This window comes from Canis lupus, chromosome 1 (assembly GCF_011100685.1).
Source record: "Canis lupus familiaris isolate Mischka breed German Shepherd chromosome 1, alternate assembly UU_Cfam_GSD_1.0, whole genome shotgun sequence".
Taxonomy (NCBI): Eukaryota; Metazoa; Chordata; class Mammalia; order Carnivora; family Canidae; genus Canis; species Canis lupus.
Genome location: NC_049222.1, coordinates 45,406,064 through 45,429,183, shown reverse-complemented (window position 1 = coordinate 45,429,183; position 23,120 = coordinate 45,406,064). Strand labels below are relative to the sequence as shown.

The 23,120-nt window shown below is 40.9% G+C and overlaps 1 protein-coding gene across 4 annotated transcripts in view; it reads right to left on the bottom strand.

Annotated features, from left to right (window-relative positions):
- The window catches only part of TIAM2 (TIAM Rac1 associated GEF 2), a 122,003-nt gene that overhangs the window by 50,478 nt on the left and 48,405 nt on the right, over window positions 1-23,120 (bottom strand). For all 4 annotated transcript variants that reach the window (XM_038526405.1, XM_038526396.1, XM_038526397.1 and 1 more), the window contains 5 exons: window positions 17,741-17,902; window positions 16,181-16,285; window positions 15,550-15,628; window positions 13,233-13,325; window positions 11,920-12,183 (listed from right to left, as the gene is read on the bottom strand). In XM_038526405.1, the coding sequence (XP_038382333.1) occupies window positions 11,920-12,183; window positions 13,233-13,325; window positions 15,550-15,628; window positions 16,181-16,285; window positions 17,741-17,902 (703 nt within the window). The remainder of the gene's footprint in view (window positions 1-11,919; window positions 12,184-13,232; window positions 13,326-15,549; window positions 15,629-16,180; window positions 16,286-17,740; window positions 17,903-23,120) is intronic.

The window sequence follows — 23,120 nt, the reverse complement described above, 5'->3', positions numbered from 1 at the left end:
AATCCTGGGATTGAGTCCCACACTGGGCTCCCTGCATGGAGCCTGCTTCTCCCTCTGCCTCTCTGTGTCTCTCATCAATCAATAAATAAAATCTTAAAAAAGAAAGAAAGACATAAGACGCAACAAATCATAACTCAATGGAGTGAAATCAATTAATTTGCTGCACTACTACTTCAAACATCGTTTTCTCACAAAGATGTTTCTGCCCCTATACCATGAGTGAAAACCTTTAAAGTAGGCAAGTTGTCATTCAAATCTCCTCCCCTTCCCTTTATGTAATTTTGTGGAATTTTATGTATGGGCTTTCAGTAGAAGTCATCTTAAAACCATTTTGGAAGCAGGTGGAATATTCACTACAAACACAAGGTGTTCCAAAGTCAACTCCTGGTCTTCCCCCAAACCTGCTCCATCGACAGCTTCTCCATCTCAGTTGATGGCAATTCCTTCCTAATAGCTGCTCAAGGCCAAACCTGGGAGCCAACCTTGCCTCATCTCCCTCCTCAACACCCCACACTCGATCTCTGAGCAAGTTCTGTTGGCCATACCCTCACTGCTGCTACCACTGAGAGCCAGGGCACCATCATGCCCCACCTGGATCACCGCAAAAGCCTCGAAGCACCCTTGGCCTCCTACAGCCTCTTCTCAATAGTTAGTGATCCTTTTCAGACCCCAGTCAGATCATGTCACTTCTCCTCAAAAACATGGGATGGCCCCCTATTGTCCTCAGACCTCAAACTGGCTTATAAATTCCTCCCTGATCCTGCCTCGCATGTCTTCCTGGGCCTCACTTCCCATGGCTCCCCAGGGAGGCCAGGCTATTTGCTGATCCCTAAACATGCCTCCTGTATCCCTATCTCGGGGGACCTGTGTTGTACCCACCACCTGGAAAGCTTTGCTACCACAGGTCTTAGGAACAACCACCAGTACCTACTTACAGCTGCCACCTGTCCATCTCTACCCCTGGTCCCTCCTCCCCTGATCTATTTATTTTCCATCACACTTAGCGCCTGTCAGTACAATGTATAATTTAATTATTGTGTTTATTACTTTTATTGATTTCCACACACTGAAACATAAGGCCTATGTGCTCCAGGAGTTTTTAACCTGTTGTGTTCACTGCTCTGTCTCCAGCACTTCTAAAAACAGTGCCTGACACAGAATAGGCAGCCACTAAATATTGTTCAATGAGTAAATTAGAGTATAAAGAAAGAGAGAGAGAGAGAGAAATCCCTAGTTTCTCTGCTTGGCCTCAGGCACTCCTGAGTAAGGAGAACTCACCATGGTAAACAGGGTAGAAAATGACAGGTCTCACGTCACAGACAACTTCAGTGTTTGAATTCAGGATTAAAATTAAAATTAAGCTTCATAGTTCATTTGCCAACCTCAAGGAAAAAAGAATTCTCGAGGTCAAATTCCTTGCACCGGAAATTCGGCCTCCTAAACCAAGCCATGATTCCCTTCTTAGTCATAAGTTGTATTTTCTGCACTTTAAGCAAACCACGTTTTAAATATAACATAAAACGTAGTAGTTTGTTGAAAAATAAAGTTAATAACGGAAATACAAGACCTTAGAGGGTTTTCTTGGTTTTGTTTTTTAAAGCTTAAGCCCTGTCATTCCTCTATCCTTGATTCATTCATTCCTACATTTGAGCAAATATTTCTTGAGTGGCTCTACTTCTGTGTCCAGTGACTTACTAGTGATAAAATACAGGAAACCCTGTGCTGAGGAAGGACAGTTACCCCTCCAGCATAAGTGCTCTGGTGGAGAGAAGCACAGAGGGCCACCCAGTGCCGCCCACCCCTCCCCCCACCATCTCAGGCTGGCTCACGACCTTATCACTTCTCAGTGGCACTTGAGCGGCTTCACCTCCCCTGCGACTCCTCATCACCCAGCTTCTTCGCCTGGCACACGAGACCCTTTGTGACCTGGCCCTTGCTCACTAGAGCAATCTCATCTTCTCCAGCTCCCCCATTTGCAGAAAACCTTACCTTCCAGAAACCCTAACTTACCCATCTGGCCACAGCAAGACCCTGACACCCACCCTCCACAACTTCTCTTAGCCCAGAATGCACTTTGCCTCCTTCAGGGTTTAACACAAGTGAGAATGACCCTCAGAAGTGGCCCCTAAGAGCCTGGAACATGAATTACTGCTGCCCCTTAGTATTGTAATAGCCCTTCTCAGAGTGTGGTCTGTAGACTTCTGGGGCCCCTGAGACCCTTTCAAGTGATCTGCAAGTTCAAAATCATTTTCAATACTAAAGCCAGATGTCATCTGCCACCTTCTCTGAGGAAATCTGCGATGGCGGTGCAAGGCAGTCGTGGGTAGATCTGCTAGCAATGTAGCACACATTAGAGCAGCGGCACTAACTGTACTAGTCATCACAGACTCCATTACCACGCACTTCCATCAAGAACAAGCCCACATCCATTAGGATTCCTCCATGAAGCAGTAAAAATGGCTGACTGTACTAGAACTCAACCCTTGGGAACACATTTGAGAAGTATCCATACAGCCCTTCTGCAATGGTTGTTGCACGAAAATGTACTTGCACCATTGTACTGCAAGCCGAACTAGCTTTTTTTCTTTACAAAATGTTAACTCAAAAAAAATTATTATTGACAATATCATTGACAATTATTGAAAATAAATATTGACAAAAATATTTTCTTTAAAATGAACCAAGTGTGGGGTACCTGGCTGGCTCAGTTGGTAGAGCATGCAACTCTTGATCTGAGGGTCATGAGTTCAAGCCCTACACTGGGCATAGAGCCTACTTGAATTAAAAATAAAATACTTTTTAAAAATAAAAAAATACAATGAACAAAATGAGCCTGTCACTTCCAAGGAAAAAACTGACAGTACTGTAGATTTAATTCCAAATTTCTAGCAAAAACTCAAATCTTGGAAAACTTGTATCTTCCACCGTGAGTTTGACAGCTTCCCAATACATCAAGCCTTTGCCACATGAAACTGGTGGTGATATTAATGAATGTGATCTTAATGTTTACCATTTACTGTTTAATGCCCATATTTGAAAGATCTGCCTAACCTAGCAATCTAGGATTTTCCAAATAACCATTGCATGTTACAAAACCGCATGACTAAAAGATCAAAGTGTAAGATAGGCCAATGGGCTTTAGTGGAAGCAAGTAGGAAGGTCTACCAATAGTGTTTCAGATTCCACACACAGCTCACTTTGGAGGATACCACTTGTTGTGCTTTGGTGTAATTATTAAAGAAGAATATCCACAGTTATCTGAAAGATTATTAAAATACTCCTCTCTTTTCCAACTACATATCTGTGTGAAGTTGGATTTTCTTCAAATCACTTTCACAAAAACAAACACTGCAATAGGCTGAATGCAGATACAGAAATAAAACCCAGCTGTCTTCTACTAATACACACAATAAAGATACTGCAAAATGTAAAACAATGCTATTCTTCTCTTTTTTTTTTTTTTTTGGTTTGTAGAACTAGCTCATTAAAAATATGCTCACTGTGTTAACACAAAATTAGATTCATTGTTGTTACAGTAAAATTTAATAAATATTTTTAAATTCTTTTAGAGATTTATTTATTTATTTATTTTAGAAAGAGAATGTGTGAGTGGGGGAGGGAGAGGCAGAGAATCTCAAGCAGACTCTGCACTGAGCACAGAGCCCGATGTAGGGCACCATCTCAGGACCCAGAGATCATGACCTGAGCTGAAACCAAGAGTCGGACGCTCAATCAACTGAGCCACCCAGGTGCCTCTCAGTTTAAATTTCTAATATAGTAAACATTACTAGATATAATCCACATAATCAAAGCTCTTTGGAGTCTCTGGTAATTTTTCACAGTAAAGGCCCTGGAGACCAATAAGTTCAGGAACCACAGAACTAGAGCCATTATGATGGCAGGTGATGACTGTTGTCTGTTCACACATCTGCCCCACATCCACTGTAGCAGCCTGGAGGAGGGGCTGTGGTTCTTTATTTTTGTACCTCTGCCATCAAACACAGTGCTTAGCACATAAGCACAAATTTATTATTTTATAGTTCTGGAGGTCAGAAGACTAAAATGGGTCTGCTGGGTCATATTCCATCTGGAGGCACTAGGAGAGAATCTGTTCCTATGTCTCTGCGACTTCTAGAAGCTGCATAAATTACTTTGCTCACAGGCCCACACCACTCCAATCTGCTTATATGATTATGTCTCCGATTCTGGATTCTGACACCTGCCTCTGTTTTATAGTGGGCCCACCCAGATAATCCAGTATAATCTCCCCATCTCAAGATCATCAATCTAATCACACTGTTGAAGTCCCTTTTACCATGTAAGTTCTTTTGCCACATTCATAGGTTCCAGGGACGAGGGTGTGGACATTATTGGGGAGGGGGGGATTTTCCTGCCTGCCATATAGCCGGTACAAAGATAATTCAAGAAAATAGAGCAGAAAAATACCCCACCATCTTTCCTAACATTTAAGACTCTCCAGACCAGAATGAGAAAGAAACTAAGAAAATGATTACCTCTGGGTGACAAAGTGGGTGGCTAAGGACAGAGTGGGAGAAATTCATCTATTTTATTCAGTTAAATGTTTGTGTGGTCTTTACTATGAGCCACTATCTAGCTCTTTCCAAATATCAGCTCATTAATTCTATAAAACCCTATTTTACAGTTGCAAAAACTAAGCAGAGATGGATTAAGTGACTTGCCCAACCAAGGTCCCACAGGTAGTTACAAACCTGGAGCAAGACTGACCACAAGTTTCATGCATAGGATCCATGTTCTCAACCACTTCCCTACACAGCTTTGACTGCTGAACCCTTCACACTGCTGGAATTTCACACCAGGAGTGTGTATGTATGTATTACCAATCCAAATAATTAAAGACAGTCACAATACAGCTATCTCTAGAAGTGAAAGCTGAAAAGGAGATATCCCCACATGGTCCTTCCTGATGGTCTGAATTCCTTCCCAAGGAAGAATAAAGTCAGGAGTATAATTCATTTTTACACCCATTACAAAGAACAAACATGGAAATGCAGACAAGTATCATTCAGTGATCAGTACTCATGATATCCCCAGGAACAATAAGATCTTTTTTTTTTTTTTTAAATGTAATAAGCTATAAAGCTTCCTCTTTCCAACCACACCCAACAGTTTCACGCAAGTACTACTACTGCACAGCAACCTGACCCACTCTGCCTGCACAGGAGACTAGATTTGACCCAGCCATCCCAAATTCTCAAAGGGCTGTTAAAAGCAACATACCCCATAGAAATTTCATACAGTGTTCTTCAGAGAAATTCTGTAGATTTTTACCTAAAAGATGAATTTACATTTAATGTTAGAAAAGAGAATATAGGACTGGTTTTTAATTCAAAATGCTGTCAAACTTTATTTACCAGCTCCCCCTTAGTGCCAAGGATGCCTCATTCTCCTTGCTATGGGAGCACCCCCTACCACAAGCTGGCAGGGAGCCCTCCTAAATGAGCACTGTAAGGACCACACCATTCCTGGCTATGGCTTCACATGCTGAGGAGCACTATGGTTTTATAGGACACCCATAGTAATTCATGTATTCATTCTTCCCCTCCCCCTAAACAAAACAAAACAAAACATTTGAGTATTTCCCTTGGCCTTTGGTCACTAAAAGCAATACTTTAAGACCCACAGGAATGAAGCCACAGTCATGGAATAATAAAGCTGATATGTAAGAGCAGAGCACCTGGAAGTATTTCAAGCTACACGGTAGTGGTCATAGGTGACCAGGGGCACCCGGGTGGCTCAGTTAGTTAAGCATCTATCTTCACCTCAGGTCATGATCCCGGAGTCCTAGGATTGAGCCCAGAGTCGGGCTCACTGGGGAGTCTGCTTCTCCCTCTGCCCCTCCCCCTGCTCGTGTTCTCTCTCAAATAAATAAATAAAATATTTAAAAAATAAGAATAATAAATGACCAGACAAATCCCCTGCATTTTACACAAGGCAGGGGAAAGTAATGCAATGCTCACCAGTTTTTGTTTTTGTTTTTCAGATACAAGCCATGACAGGTTATAAATTCCTGCAGTTTAGAGTTTTCTACAATCTGGCCCCAACAGATTTTCCAATTTTATTTCCTATTAACACACTAGCCAGGTGAGTTCTACATGCTGTATGTGAAATGCCCTCTGGACCCTACACCACACACCTCCCCACAGGTAACCTGTCCATTTGCAGTGCTCAAGGCAAATGCTAACCTCTCCCTAATTTCTCACAACTCTTTTGGACTCTTTGCTCAAAATAAACAGAAAAATCAGTGGGAATTCCACCTCCAAGCTGGACTTCTCTTTTTTAGAAAAGGTTTGTGGCAAATTATTTTTTTTAATGGCAAATTATTATTTACCAGCGTTTTACTTTTCCTACTCAACAATAAGCTTCTTGGGAATAGAAAATAATGTCTAATTCATCTTTATCTGCCCGTAACATTTAGCACAACACTTTGTTTATGTGTTAAGTGAATAGGTAAAGGACAAAGAATGAGAAAAGGGGACCAGATTCTCCAACACCACTAAGCTTTATAAGAGATTTTGTAGCCAAGGACCGTATCTCCCTGCTCTGCTCACAGAAAGCCACACGCTCACTTCCATGGATGACAGTGACCTTCACCAGCCTCATTAGGAATGAAGACTTCTGAGACCAACATTCTCCATGCCCTGGTAAAAGCGATCTATTTCTCCCTCATATTTTCTTTTAAAATTTTTAACGCACCCTCCATCTTTATGAACACCTATTTTTACCCTTGGGGATGTGGGGTGTCAGCCAGCCAGACACAGGGACTCAGGGCATTCCTTGAGCTAAATGCTGTTTGTCATCCTATGGCAGGCTATGGAAGCCAGTCTGCCCTCATCCTCATCAACAGGAAACAAGTGAGCTTGCCACATCAGTGTTGGGTCTAGTTCCTCCCCTGGTGAAAAAGCTGTATAAAGGACACACACAGTCCCAGGAGCCATTCCTTCCAAAGAGCACATTTGCATCTAAGTGGCTTCTGGTAGCTTGAGGATCTACACTCCTCATACATCACTGCAGAAAGAGAGTGATTCAGCGCCGGGTGAGGAATTAAAAAAAGAACCTCAGGCTGCAATTACCTTCATCATCGGGTAAGCACTGCTGGGCCAATGTTGTCTGAGGGGAGCAGGAACCTAGGGCTGCTCTTTCCCATCTCCTGTGAAATGCACCCCGATCCTCATGGCACAGTGGGAACTGCTGTTTACAGATGGAGGCTGCGAGGATGCCACAAACCTGCTCCAGTCTCACAACAGAAAGACTGTTCAGAAACTCTAGGCCCAATGAGACACTCTGTAAAAGCTGCTGGAATTTCCCCAAAGATGGCACACCCTAGAAAAGGGATTTTTACTAGAAGCCACAAAGACGGCATGAACAGGACCCCCGGTATTATGAGGGCTGGGCACGCCCAAGCCCTTCAATGGCAGCCTTGTTGGCTCAAAACTAACACCAGCCTCTTTGGGCAAAATTAATCTCTCTATAGTAAGTCTTTACAGAGGAGATTTCCGCTCCAGTCCAATACAGCCTATACACATTTCCTCTCTTCTGTGGATAATTAGAACAGAAAGTCAGACCCTTCAAGGCAGGAATCAAATGGTCATTCATGTCTAAGGAAACCAAGGAACTTAATACATCAGTTCTAGATCTGCCTGTCTGCTCCCATCTGTACAGAGGCTCATAGGAGGGTCAGAGAGGCTCATGGGAAGGTCACTAGAGGATCAGAGAAGCTCACAGGAGGCTCACAGGGAGCATGAGAAGCTCTTTCCTCCTCGGTGTACTCAGTTTGCTGACCGGGCCAATGTCTCCTGAGGGCAAGCTGTAGCACAAACGAGCTCAGCTAACCTGTTGGCCTGCGACATCCTGGGCCGCCCCAGGCAGTGCTGGCAGTCTGGGCCCTATCATCCTCCTGCTGAGAGAGTACCAACACACAAACAGAACAGCTATGACTTGCTGAGACTGTCACATGGATTATCTCATTTAGTCCTCAAACTCTTGATGCATAAGGGTTCAAGAAAGGGTAGGTCCTACCTCTCAGGGTCAGACCTGACTCCTGTAGACTAATGGCCCCAGAGCGGTATGAGGAAGCCTGGTTAACAGCAAGGCTTGCACTACCCCAGACCTCCTGAAGTAGCCCGTCACACCCCCCCCCCCCCCCAGGAATGTAATGTGCATTTTCACAAGTTCAGCAGGGGAGTCTTAAGCAACAGGAAGCTTGAGAACCATTTCCCTAACCAGGACACATATCAATGAGTCTCAAATGACAGTAGGATGCTTCTTTTCTAGAAAAGCAAAGATGCTGGGGTTACCTGGGTGGATAAGTGGGTTAAGTGACTGCCTCTGGCTCAGGTCATAATCCCAGGGTCCTGGAATAGAGCCCTGTATCGGGCTCCCTGCTCAGCGGGAGTCTGCTTCTCCCTCTCTCCCTCCCTCTGCTATTCCCCCTGCTTGTGCAAGTGCACTTTTTCTCTCTCTCTCAAGTAAACAAAATTCTAGAAGAGAAAAAAAGAAAAGCAAAGATGCTGAATAGCAAGCTACAATCCTCGTCCCAGCTTCTCAGGACCTGCTACTGGACCAGCACTTTTTTCAGACAGATATATAAATAAGAAGGATGTTTTGTTTTGCTCTAACCTGAGAGCAAGAAGAGACTGAAGATAACAAAAATTTCTGGATACCTGACCAAAACCAAAATTAAACCAAAAGCCATAAACTCAATGTAGCTTATTCCCAGGGCCTCACATGTTTTAAGCACCCAATATGGGATCAGTAAACATTCATCATGGATAGTCAAGATATGCTCAAAATAACCCTGCAGCTTCTTCTTCCACTACCTTCTTATATTCTTATGTTCCTATTAAAAACAACAAAACATATGTCCTCCCTTCCAGAGCACCAGCTGTTTGTATTTTATCAACAGAGGATTGGTTTCTCTAAAACCAAAACCAGAAAAACAAAACCAGAAAAATCTTCCTTTTTTGACTTCCCTTCCAAAATGGAGGGGAAGGCAGACTCTGAACTGGCCACTCTTGAGAATAATTCAATGTTGTATGAAAAATTATTTATCAGGGACCCCTGGGTGGTTCAGCAGTTGAGCATCTGTCTCTGGCTCAGGGCATGATCCTGGGTCCAGGATCAAGTCCCCCACTGGGAGTCCCCATGAGGAGCCTGCTTCTCCCTCTGCTTATGTCACTGCCTCTCTCTCTGTCTCTCATGAATAATAAAATCTTAAAAAAAAAAAAAGAAAAATTATTTATCAGAGTCCTTTAAGTTTTCCTTTGTGTAATTTTTAACCTTCTTAGCAAGAAAACAGGACCACCATTCTCTAATTCATTGCCAAAGTAAAGCAAGTAATTTTTCATAAAACATTAAGCTGCACAGGAGAGGGAAGAGGAGAATCCCATTTTTTGAATTCCTGACATGCAAGAAGTTTGGCCGGACACACACAGATGTGGACTCCCTCGTAGTGACCTACTCGGTTGAGGGGTGAAACCTTGCCTTCCAGATAAGAAGTCAAGGCTCGATGTCTTCATATGGGCTTCCCCATCAGCAGAGTCCAATCCAAGGATGTGGGTTTACAAGTTTATTTGGAAGGTGATCCTAAGAGGCCCAAGGGAAGCACAGGGGCAGGGGAGAAAGCCCATAAAAGATGTGAAAATGAGGTTGCTACATGCAAGTGGGGCTCAATTTTATAGAAGCCACATGAAGAATTATATTATGCACTGCAGAACTGTCCCCACACAGGGTAAGGAAACTAGGGTGACATCCACCAGTACCCGTTTCCCTGGTTGAGAGCTGCCCCAGAATCGCACATTGTCTAAGGGCAGCCAGGACTCAAATTTAGGTCAGACTCAAAGGCTGCGTGCTTGTCACCATTCTACCTTAGCTCTCATTTCATCGATGCAGGCTCTCGGGCACATCTCTGTACTACACACACATGTGGGATTCACCCTTTTTATCTTCCCATTCCCCCTCACCCACCCACCCCTTATTTTCTCCTCCTTCAAACTTAACAACACAGACTTCCTTCTGAGATGTTCACTCAATAGGTGTTTTCTTCCTTCACAAGCTACACAACAACTTCAAAAAGAAAACCAATAAATTCCATATTTGCAAAGCGTTTGGGGAAGCAGCCCACCATGGCTATTTCATTTCCATAATGAAAGCATATTACTAGTATACACAGACATCAATATTGGTATCTCTTAGGTAAGTTAGAAAGGTTTCAACTATTAGAACGGCTCCCTGGGGTGAGTAATGTAACGGCTATCTGACACAGGACCTCTTTAAATTGTTTCCGCAAAAAAAACAAATGAAAAGGGATAAATAGGCTTAGCTGACCTGCTTGATCCTTAGTATTTAAAAAAAAATTTTTTTAAAGGTAAATTTGCCCCTTTTGCTGCTTTCTACAGAAATTCATTCCTGCAGTACCAAAAGTGTTATGGACTCTGCAGTCATTTCTTATTATGATAAAATACATCAAGATAGAACAGGCAGTGAATGTATCCCCCAAGAATAATGAATCCAACAGATGGACATATGCATGTATTATGTGGAATCCTCAGGCCTTAACAGAGCCCAGGGTCACTGAATGATGGCCCTAATACAGCCAAGTAATTAATTAGTTCCATCATGATTTTTGCTTTATGATATCCCCTCTTATATGCCAATAGTCAACTTAATGGCATTTTAAATTGGAGTGAAGCCTCAAGAGAAGAAAGTGCTATATACCTTATTGAATCACAAATCTTACATCTGATTTTTTAATTCCAAAAATGACCTAATAAACTTGCTTTATAATTAAATCTATCTGAACTCCTCTTTTTGTGTTTTTCATTCATTTCTAGTAATCATGCAGAGATTTCAATGGGAAATCCATTATCATTGCAATTAAGTATAAGAATTCCTCTGTGTGGGAGCACCTGGGTGACTCTATCCACTGAGCGTCCAACTCTTGATTTCAGTTCTGGTTAGGATATCAGAGATCAAGCCCCACATCAGGCACCAAGCTAAGTGTAGAAGCCTGCTTGAGATGCTCTCTCCTCTCCCTCTGTCCCACACCCTGTTTGAAAAATAAATAAATAAATAAATAAATAAATAAATAAATAAATAAATAAATTTTTTTTTTTTTTTGAAAAATTCTTTTGTGTGCACGTAACAAAAAGATCCTATGTGTCTCTTGCGGTGGCTTGACTCCCTTCCTCAAGGAATAGGGAGGGAAACTACAGGTTTTCAGTATTAGCTGGAGCCTCTGATTCATTAGCCAGCAACATTTGAATTATGCATGAATTAATAAGCTCAGAAATCCAGACCTTCAAATTATTTCCTCATATGGAAATCTTACCTTTAGAAGAATAAGCCGGCATACAACTTTCCATTTTTAAGCCTTAGTAAAATTTTAAAATATACGACCTACATTAAAAGTGCAGTTTATAGAGAAAGTAGTCACTTAACAAAAGAGGTAAAGAATCAAATTGTATCAACTCTTCTAAGAACCCAAAAGACTGCTGCAAAATGTTTTTGCCTTAGATTCAACTGAACAAAAAAAAAAAAAATCAAACTTTATCATTCATGATGGCTTGCATCTACCTTCAATCACAAAGCAAGTATAATACAAAATTACTGTGGGTGTTTTTTTTTTTTTAAAGATTCTGCAATTTTGAAGAATACTGTTTTCATGCAAAAGTTTATTTTCTATTTTCAGGAAAATGTTATAATTTCTACAATGCATGGAATTTTAATTAAATCTACTTGGTCGGCATCTGTGTTCTTCTAATAAAGGAGAAAACATTCTTTGAACAGCCTAAATAATCTAAGTTTGCAAGCAAAATTACAGCCTAAAAATATCAGCTGGTGATACCAGCAGTGAAGAAGGAGGAAAGAACAAAGCCTTACCATTGGTTGTATTCTTTTTGAAGTTATCCAGGAACTCCTCCAGAAGCTGGGACTGGTTTGGGGGGGGAAGTAGACTCTTCTGGTCCCTTGAGAACAGGTCACTGTCTGACCAGGAAGAACACAAGGTGCTCTTTCTGTCTGGTGGCCGGGCAATCAGGGTGAGCCCAACGCTCTTCTCAGAAAACAGGGCTTCCATCTGCTTGAGATCAAGATCAGACACAGCTTCCCCATTTAAGGTCATGATTTCATTGCCCTTTCTCAACCCTGAGAATGAGGAAGAGGAAAGAAAAGAAGAAAAGAAAAGAAAAGAAAGAAAAGAAAAGAAAAGAAAAGAAAAGAAAAGAAAAGAAAAGAAAAGAAAAGAAAAGAAAAGAAAAGAAAAGAAAAGAAAGAAAAGAAAAGAAAAGATTACTGAGAGAAATATATTAACACAAAGATGAAGGACAACTGCAAACTTACACTACATATTCTCAGGAACTGGCCTGTTGCTGCCTTCAAACAAAGTGCCAAAACATAGAGTATTCAGATGTCACTGATAACAAATGTCAGCTCTCTCAAAGCTGGGGCTAAAAGGAACAGTTTTAGGTTTTGTTTTATTTTAAGTAAGCCTTTGGCCAACATGGGGCTTTAACTCACGGCCTAGAGATCAGGAGTCATATACTCTATAGGCTAAGTCAGACAGGTGCCCCTACAAGTTGGATAAAGAAAACCAGAGGTGTGTGGATGGCTCAGTCGGTTTCATGTCCGACTCAATTCTGGCTCAGGTCATGATCTCAGGGTCCTGAGACCAGGCCCCCGAGCAGATGTTACTGGGAAGATAGGCAAGGCCCACGAGTGGGTGGGAGGGCGGGTTGAGCTCCGTGTTCAGCAGGGAGTCTGCTTGAGAGTCTCTCTCCCCCTGCCACTCTCCCCAATAGCACATGCTCTGTAAATAAATATATCCTTAAAAAGAAAAGGGAAAACCATTTGACCATCACTCAAGTTCATTGTTCCTCTATTTACCTGATGTGAAATGCCCTGTGAAATAACATTTATCTGTGTCTGTCTGGCTCTCTGTTTTCTTAATCCATCTGTCGGTACATATTGCACTGTACCGTCTCTATGTATGCATGTACTCTCTTTCTAAACATCCCTCCCAATTCTGTCTATCTATCCACATATACATTTTCAGTTAAACTATGAAGTTTACTTTTCTTTTAATTATAGGAGAAACCATTTTCTGACAAAACTGCAAAAAAGATAATCTCACTAGCCAGACTGCATTCCGTAGTTTTGAGTTAGGAGAGAACAGAGACACTCTGTGCCACACGGACCTTCTCCATATGCCAAGCCGTCAGGGAGAACATCACTTATAAATATTCGGCTGAGATGCTGATGCTCGTCCACCTGCGCTGTCACTGCAAACCCTAAGAGTGACAATAAGAAAAAAAAAGTCTAAATTCAGCACACTAATTAATTTCACCAACTTCATCAGCAGTATTTCCCTTGAACATCTTTTGTCATAAGTATGCACTGTCAAGGAAGTCAAATTACAAGTATTTTGAAAGCACAGATATCTAGGAGGGGCAGAAAAAGAGGAACATGTTAGATCTACAGGTTTAGGAGCTCCTGGATGGCTCAGTCAGTTAGGTGTCTGACTTGGGTTCAGTTAGGCGTCTGCCTTGGCTCATGACCTCAGGGTCCCCTGCTCAGCAGGGACCCTGCTTCTCCTTCTCCCTCTGCCCCCACCCCCCACTAGTGCTCTCTGACTCTCTCTGTGAAATAAATAAAATGTTTTTTAAAAATTAAAAAAATAAAGGTTTAGTATGAGTGCACAACCTTATTAAAAAGTAGAAAAGATATACCCATGTTTCGAGCAGCATTACCTACAAAAACCAAAAGGTAGAAGCAATCTAACCTTCTTTTGACAAATGAATGGATAAACACAATGCAGTATATACATATGATGGAATTATTCACTCATAAAAAGGAAAGAGATTCCAATACATGCTGTGTAACATCGACAAATCTTGAGAACATTATGCTATGTGGAATAAGCCAGTCACAAAAGAACAAATACTATAGGGTTCACTTCTATAAGATAGTTAGAGCAGTCAAAATTCATAGACAGGAAGCAGAATAGTGGTTGGTAAGGGGTGGGGAATGAAGTTTGTTTGATAGATACAAAGTTGCAGTCTTGCAACATGAAAATAGTTCCAAATATGAATGGTGTTAATGGCTGAACAGCAACGTATATAATGTCCCGGAGCTGTCATTCTTAACCATCCTTAATGGTTACAATGGTAAAGCTTTGTTATGTGTATTTTACCATTTAAAAAAAAATTTAGAAGTTGAAACCAAAATAATGCTCTTATTGAAATAAATTAAATTCAGCTCAATACAAAATATTTGTTAAAAAAAAAAAAACACTATATGGGGTTAGGCATTTTAAGTAGGTAGAAAACCACTTGGATGGATACTGTACCTACTCTAAATGTGACTACATGCAAAACCCAGGTGAAACATCCCCTCTTCTAAATATGCATCTCCCTCACCTGAAGTGTGCCCTTCTCGGATCCCACAGTCGGGAATATTTGTTTCCACACCTTGGTCCCATAATACTGGGAGTACTTTGACAACAAGAATGATGTGTCCCCCCACCCATTCCCTCTCTGCCTCAGGCTGTGATCTCCAAAAACTCTCTTTGCCAAGTACCTTCACTCACTCCTTCAGCCACTTAAATATCAAGAAGATTTGCAAACACCACCATGGAAAGTAGAGTGAAAGTCAATAGAATATAGACAAGAGGCTAAGAAGGCATCAGAGAGAAAACCAACATAACATTGGGTCAAAATAGATATGTAAATTGAGAAACAAAGAGCATGTCAATTTTATCAACTCAACAAAATAAAAAACAAAGAACAAATCACAAGAAAATTTTAACATATTACAACGACTAGAACTTGATTAGCTGGATTCATTTTAAGGAAAAAAGTTACATCCACGTGTTCAAACAAGACAAGATACGTACTGATCGTTATCTATTGAGTTCCCATGATAAAAGAATAAAATGTTGAAATGAACTTTAAGATATCAGCACAGCCCATAAGGAGCTCAAAGCCAAGTTTAAATACAAACAAATGGAAATGCAGAAATCAAATATTACAAAGTGACTTGGGTAAGACTGACCCTTAACTTCTAAATTGAAGGTAAAGCAATAACATAAGTTTAAGAAAGTTAGACCCTCAGTTCATCCCTGGAGGCCCTGGTGGATTTACACAAAGGGAACATGGGAGGGGAAGTGGTGAAGGGCAGCATTCCCAGCCAGTGAGAAGCTGAGAGCAAAGGCAGGAGGTGAATTAGGACTTGCTCATGTCAGAACAGCACACAGCACACAGCCTATTTGTTGTGTGACTCTTACTACCATCATTTCAAATTCATCTATTTTTATACTCATTTCTTTTAATTACTGTGGCATTTTTCCTTATGTATCTTTTTAGTCTAATATAAATAAATAAAAAATGAAGGAAGAGGCTACCCTAGTTTATACTGAAAAGGTAAACATAAAGAAAGAAAATTTAGTCCAAAGATACTAGAGCATACTAGACGAGGATGGACAACACAGCTCTTGGGCAGTGTTCCGATGCTTACCAAAATCAGACACACTGCCAGTCTTGGTAAGTTGTACATCGTAAACACTCAGCGGAAAGATTTCTATTTCATCATAAACCTACAGAAGGAAAAAAACAAAATCAAAAATACGATGTCATGGTATCTTGCACATTTATTTTAATATTTTATTTACTTATTTATTTGAGAGAGAATGCAAACGGGGAGGAACAGACTCCAGCTGAGCCCGGAGTCCAACATGGGGTTCAATTCGACCATCCATGAGATCATGACCTGAGCTGAAACCATTTTTAAGAGTCGGATACTCAGCCAATGAGCTACCCAGGCACCTCTTTAGAAATTTATGATTTCCAAACTAGATGCCAAATTAAAACAGGATTCTCCCCTCCCTGACATATATACATATATATATATATACACACACACACACACACACACATATACATATATATGTATTTTTTTTAGTAGGTTCCACATCCAGCATGGAGCCCAATGCAGGGCTTGAACCCTGAAATCAAGACTGGAGCCAAGATCAAGAGTCGGATACTTAACTGACTGAGTCACCCAGGCACCCCCACAAATTACAGACTTTTAAAATCAAGAGGCCATGGATGTGGCTCAAAATCCCTTTCTAAAGCTCATACACACTTGCCTGTTCTTGCATGTATTCATATGGTGCAGGGATACAGTACTCAGTGTTTTCATCTACTAATTTTCGGAGTTGTAGGCCATAGTGGCTGGGTTCCAGCTGCCTCATCTGTAAAGAAAAAAGACAGAAATCTACTCAGATTTTACATTTTTTTTCTAAATTCATCATTGTTCATTAAAAATAAAAGTGGAAATTTCTGAAGGAGTTTAAACTCACACACTATATACAGAAATTATACTGAAATTTAAAGGTGTAAAAAAAGAAAGAGGGAGCAAATAATTATTTTTAGGAAGGTTTTCTCTAAATGACACTGATTATCACTAAAAGCGAAAGACATATTTTTAAGAACTTCTGGTAGTATATTTATCTGACAAAATAGATCTTACCATCTCAGCAAATGCTGTATCATTTTATATGCTGGTTTTACCTAAGTTGTTTCTGATTACCGAAGTAGAGAAATTGTGTAAAATGTGAAAAATCTCATATTCTACAGACTTCAGAATCAGGAATTTCCTACCCCAAAAATGTTTCAAAAGGAAAATGTAGACACGTACTCATTCGCTCACTCAGAAATTATCTCAGGCCCATGCTCTAACTGGGTCTAACTGACCCACTCTGACTTCTGGCATCCTCTATCACTTACAAGACTTATGAATTTCATAACTCATGTTGTTGCTATAAAACACTCTTGTTGGCTATCTGAATAAGAGCCTTACGTAAAAGAGCAAAAGGACATTAAACTCCTAAGAATGTAAGCTACATATATGTGTCTGGTGTTCTAAGGCATAAGTCAAAGTGAGACGATTAAAGGATAAAATTAAAGATTACCCAAGTCTATTAAGTGTACATGGTAAAGAGTTATCAAAGTCTACATGCCTTTTCTCACCACTCCACGGATTTGACAGCATTTTCTCTGAAAACTTAAGAACAGTTCAGCTCTACTACGCCACCTGGTGGATTAAAAATCTCTGCTCTAACGTTCAGGCTACTATCTCAGCAGGCCTTCTTTTAAAACTTAGTGTCAACACTCTTTTCAGAAATACAATGCAGTTTGAATAACGAGTAAAACACCGTCTCCTACAATCTCCGTGAAGCAAATGTGAATAGCCAAGTTACTCATTTAATCTAGATTAACTCTATAAAACTGCTTAGGAGTAAACCAAACTACTTTGAAGTTTATGCCGCTTTCTTACATAGCACTGTCTCTAAGGAACTTAAATAACAAGTCTTCATAATTATTCTAGATATTAAGGTATATAAGGAATTTTAGTAAAACAGCTCAGGTTTTTCATGAAAGCAAGGGGCTTGTAACCTAACAACTCACCCTTCTAAAATATGGAGAAGAATGCTAATTAAAGTAATAAATATGTCCATTATTAAACATGTTGATTAATAGATGCTAATCTTAAAAAAAAAACTTTTTTTAATTTTAAAAAATAGATGCTAATCTTTTCCCTAGTATAGAAAGTAAGGTCTTAAATACCATACAAATTTGGAAGGCATAGGGAAGCAAGATTAATGATTCTTTCTATTGAGGCGTATTTCTGTAGCAAAATCCATTACCTTGCATGCAAGAGTCAAAATATCTTCTACTCTGTGTTCTGGCTTGATCATTACAGTAACTCCTTGATTATCCTGAAAATGAACGTAAGTCTGGGCTTCCCATGTGTTGTCTCGGGGAACACCATCGGCTGTTGAACCATATATATGCAGAAGTTCATCCACCTGTTTTCAGATACCACAAGAAAATACAGACTTGATACACAAAGCATAGACACTACTAAAACAATGTCCCCTTGACTCATGGCGTATTTTATAGTAAACCCTTCCACATTCCTTGTATGTCTGGCTTCTCACAATCCTCTGGGGCAGACAAGTTCAATGCCTCTCATTGGATCCACATGAAACAAGCCCGGGGAGGCTGACGAGAAGGCAATGGACTCCTCATCCAGTGTTATAGCCATGTGCCATTTGCCACTTAGCTCAAATCTGAATATGACACAGTGGATGCAAGGATGCTTGGTAGCCACTCTCACTGCTCTAGAATTGCCAGTTGACAAGAGCCCTGTGAAATCTGCATTCCTGATACCTGTGAGTTTTAATACACAGGTATTCTTGTTTATGGCCACTGATGCCTGCCACATCCTAACCCAAACTGCACTTGATCCAAGCATGTTTCTCTTCTCTCTTCCTTCAACTTACTTTTTAAAATCCCTAATCCTGGGAACATTTTTTTTTTCCTTTCCTTCAACTATTTCACATCTAGATACTCTTAGAAATCATGCCCAAATATACCACCTTTAAAAGGAAGCTTTTCCCAAAGATGTTTACTTCTCTGGATGACATTAACATGCTAATTCAATGACCTCATGCTAATGTGTACTTCCATGATTTATAAACAAAAATAGTTAACATTTATTAAGCAACTCAGAAATGCTGTCCTCTGGTTAGATTCTTGCATTAGTCTGGTGGTAAAGAGTTGGGGATTTGATAACAAAAAACCTAATGTTCCAGTTATACACTCTACCATTTAATCAGCAGTAGGACAAGACATTGACTTTACTGAGCCTTGTCTCCTATTCTGTAAAAGGGGATAGTAACATAATTTACTTAAGTTTATTAGTTAATACAGATTTTGCAAGCAAAAAAATACACATGTGAAAATACACATTAGAAAATGTTACTTTCAATACTATCACATTATTATATCCTACTTATCATAAAGTTATCATCAGCAGATTTTGCTTTGAATTCCATGCATTGAAAAAGAAAACCCCACAAAGCAAAAAACCCTCTTATGATGAATTAAAAAACTAGAATGGGGGGCACCTAGGTGGCTCAGCCAGTTAAGTATCTGCCTTTAGCTCTCAGGTCATGATTCTGGGGTCCTGGGTTCTAAGCAGGGAGCCTGTTTGTCCTCCTCCCCTCAAACTTGTGTTCTCTTTTGCTCTCTCAATAAATAAAATTAAAAAAAAAAAACAACTAGAATAGATATACTGAAAATTTAGGGGGAAAAACAGGCTTAGGAAATCAAGAGAAGAATCCATTTTTCTGTGTTATCTTTTTAAAAATGTGGTATTTGTCTTTAGAGGAACGTTTCTGGATCCGTCATGGATCTGTCACTTTCTGTACATTTTGTTGGAAGATGATCACAGCCCAGAATGAATACCAACCTCATGTGCCAAAGCAAAAGAAAAAAAGAAAGGAATAGATGCCTGGAGCCAAGGAGCAGGAAGCCAGGATGGAACCACTTTCTCCTGAAGGATCCTATCTCATAGAGATCACTCTTCCTTCTCTGATTCAACCTCCAGATCCTTTTCCTGTAGAGAGTGATTTCAACCAGGTGCATCAGCAATAAGGAGGGAGGTACTGCTTTACAGGTACAGACCTCAGCTCTCAAACCAGGCTTGCTCAGAATCAAACTAAAACCCCAGCAGAGGTCACTGCGGAGTAAGAAACCACACAAGAAACCAGGCCAAGAAGAAACCAAATAGTGGATTACACCTTGCAAAGCAATTTAACCTTTAAAAGCAGACAAGAAAAAAATGACTGAAGATGGACGGGAGAAATACAAGATCACAGAGAGACTGTTTTACATGGGGCTAGTTGGAATAAGTTTGTTGTTGCTATTAAGTAGGCTTCACAGCCAACGCGAAGCTTGAACTCACCACCCTGAGATGACAAGTTGCATATTCTACTAACTGAGCCACCCAGGCAGTCAGGTGACCCTGGATGAAATAATATTTCATCTCGCTGTCCGTTCACTCACTACTAACACTTTATGCATTACCCTGACCCTCTACATAACAAGCAAGAAAATGAGGCTCAGAAAATTCTAGAAACTTGCCCAAGCTCACATAGTGAGCTGCGATGGTGGTACTCTAGGGATTTGAACCCTAAAACCCCAGCTCACCACCACTGTGCTACGGAAATATCAACCTGGCAGTTAGTTACCTCCCCAAAGTGGATACAACCTAACCAAGTTCTAGTGGAACAAAACAGCCCACCTGACATTCCCCACAAGGCAGCAGCACTCTCCTGCCTCCAGTTCCTTATTCATCTCAATTTCCCTTCCCCGCTTTACCTTCCTCACAGATCCAGTGCGAAAACCACATACATCCTTCAACCTTATTTCCAGTGCTACAGGCTTTCTCTCTCTCTAATGAAGTCTCTTCTGCTCCTTTCCTTTTACCCCAATTTGACTCGATTAAATGAATCTACAGTCGTATCTCTGATGTAGCACTTAGCTAAGCCCAGCTCACTGGACAGTCATTTTTAGGCTGATGCCAAATCTCCACTCCTCACTCTCCCCACCCCCATCCCCAACCCCACCCCCACCCCCTCACCCCTGTGCTAAGACAAATGACAGCAGAGGCTCTTTCTGGCTCTGAGTCTTCTTTGGACCTTGACACCATGCATTCTGCATATCCAGCACAGGGGCGTTGAATTGGATGCAACTAGAAATTCACAGTCATACATAGGCTTGAAAGGTAAAAGCTGTTCTATCCATACAGCCAAGTTCCTAATCTTTCCTAAGTTTCAAGAAGCGAAATTAGTAAGAGAGTATTGAAGAGGAAGAAGTTCTAGACAAGAGAAAAGGATGCAGGTAAATGACGAAGGAGAGAATGATCATCTTCCTCTCAATGAAATAAGGCTTTGTACCTAGAGCTGGCCGCTCTGAGGAATCATTTCCTGAGTCTACACTGTTGACCTAAGATCGAGTAAATGATGGGAAGGGAAAATGCCTATCAAAGCCAAGGCTGTGGAAGATTCATAGATAGCCCCTCAAGAGCTCCTGCAGTGAAAATTTACATGTTTTTCCTGTGCGTAACATACAATCTCAAATGTATGCAATTAAAGAAAGGGAAAACCTGGTTATTTCAAGGAAACATCAGGAATATGGAGCTAATTAATTAATTAGAACAAGAAAAAGAAAAGGCTACATGTTTACAGAGGTTGTCCTAGGTGGTTGTAAGCTTTGCCTACCTGGAGCAAAAACTAGACAGATTTCCGCAAGGGTCAATGCTGTCTGGGCCGAGAATATATACACGTGGCTTTATTTTCAATAAGCCAGATAAAAGCCATTCTTTTTCATAAAAGGAAAAAAGAATCTTGAATAGAAGCAAAAAAACTAAGCCTTCTGGAAAGCTCTTTTCCCAGCCTACCCTTTTCAGAGGTGCTTCGTTCACCTTTTTCAGAGGTGCTTCGTTCACCTTTCTTACCGCTTACCCAGAAGCCTGCAGTCAGCTACTCCACCAAGGTCCAACCTGCCTCCGGCTCCACCTCTCCTCAAACCCCATCCTCTCACTAAAAATTGGTTTCTAGGGGCACCCTGTGTGGCTCAATGGGTTAAGTGGCTGACTTCCTGATTTCAGCTCAGGTCATGATTTCAGGGTCCTGGGATGGAGCCCCATGTCAAGCTCCTTTTGCTCAACGAGGGTCTGCTTCTCTCTCTCCCTCTGCCCCTGCCCAACCACATGCTTGCTCTCTCTCAAAAAAAATAAATACAATCTTTAAAAAAAAATTTTTTTTAAATAGTTTCCAATTAGCTTGCTCAAAAATTGACAATCTGGTCAAATCCCAGCCTTCCCTGGGCTGGCTATCTAAAGTCTCTGGGCTTCAGTTTCTTCACCTTTACAGGGTGCTAGAAGCCCCCAGCTTCATGGGGAGGCCAGGAGAGACTGGCATGAGGAATTGCATTAGAAGGCATTATGCCCTAAAGGGCCATAACATAACATTGTAGAACTTTTTGAAGTTCAGTCTGCAGAACTTCAAAAATTAGAATTATACTGTAGCAACCCAAAGACCCAAAATTCAGCAGTGGCCACTGGAAAAGAACTGCATGAGAACCATACATTGTCTCAAGACCCTGAGGAGCCCCGGGTACTCAGAGCAGCATGTGGTGGACTGTGAGTGGCCACCCATGAGGCAGGAGGAACATCACCCAACCACAGGCATGGCCACCCCAGCTTGATTAACGTCGTGCCTTCCTTGTCGGCAACTTCTACAGAAGCATTTATTATTACTATTACATTCATGGTCCTGAAAGCACATGTCAAATTACTTATGCTCAGTGTGCCACAAGGAGAGAAAATTGAAACTCCGCATGTTCTCACAGCAGATGCTTTTGGATCAAATGGCTTGTAATTACTACTTGGATCACTGAAGGGAAGTGAGTAGCAAAATCACAATCTGGCTGTCACAAATGGGTCCTCTACCACACTTGCAGATAAAAGGAAAGTCTATTAGCAAGTGAGATGAGGAGAAAACACAAAAGGACTTACAGGCTCTGGGTTTTCTTAATAACAGCAAAACGTCATGGAGGACAAAGTGTTGATCGCCTTCTTGGGCTGATGCCCAAACATCAGTTGATATGAAGGGAAAATAAAGACCTATCTTTGTACCTATCTATCTGTCTGTATATGCAATGTGTCTTATGCAGGGTTCCACACTACTAATTCTATTTAAACAGATTACTATGCTGTGGTCAAGAATAAGTGGTTTCATTCATATTTTCCATTTAAAAAAAAAAAACCAACATTAGCATTTTTTTTTTTCAGTTTGGAGCTAATGACTCATGTGACAATACTTCATTCACTAGCAGCCACAGAAAGTTGGGACACCCCAAGCCAATTTTCCAGGAGAAAGAGCCAAGGCCCAGGGGCTCCGCAATTTCTGCATTGAAGCTTCTGGGGTAGCTGCCTTCCAGAGCCTCAGCGGGGGATTTGTTGTCACAATCTCCATAACAAACACCTCCCTTCAAATACTGCTTGAGACTCATTATTACTCATCAAGAAGCATGCTATGAAAAGCTTTCATTTTGGGCTCGCCAAAATGTCCTTTCAAAAATGCTCAAATAAGACTGGCTTTACTCCAATCTTAACAGATTTTGAATTAGGATGACTCAATGTTGGGACTGTTACATGATGCACCAATTAGGAGT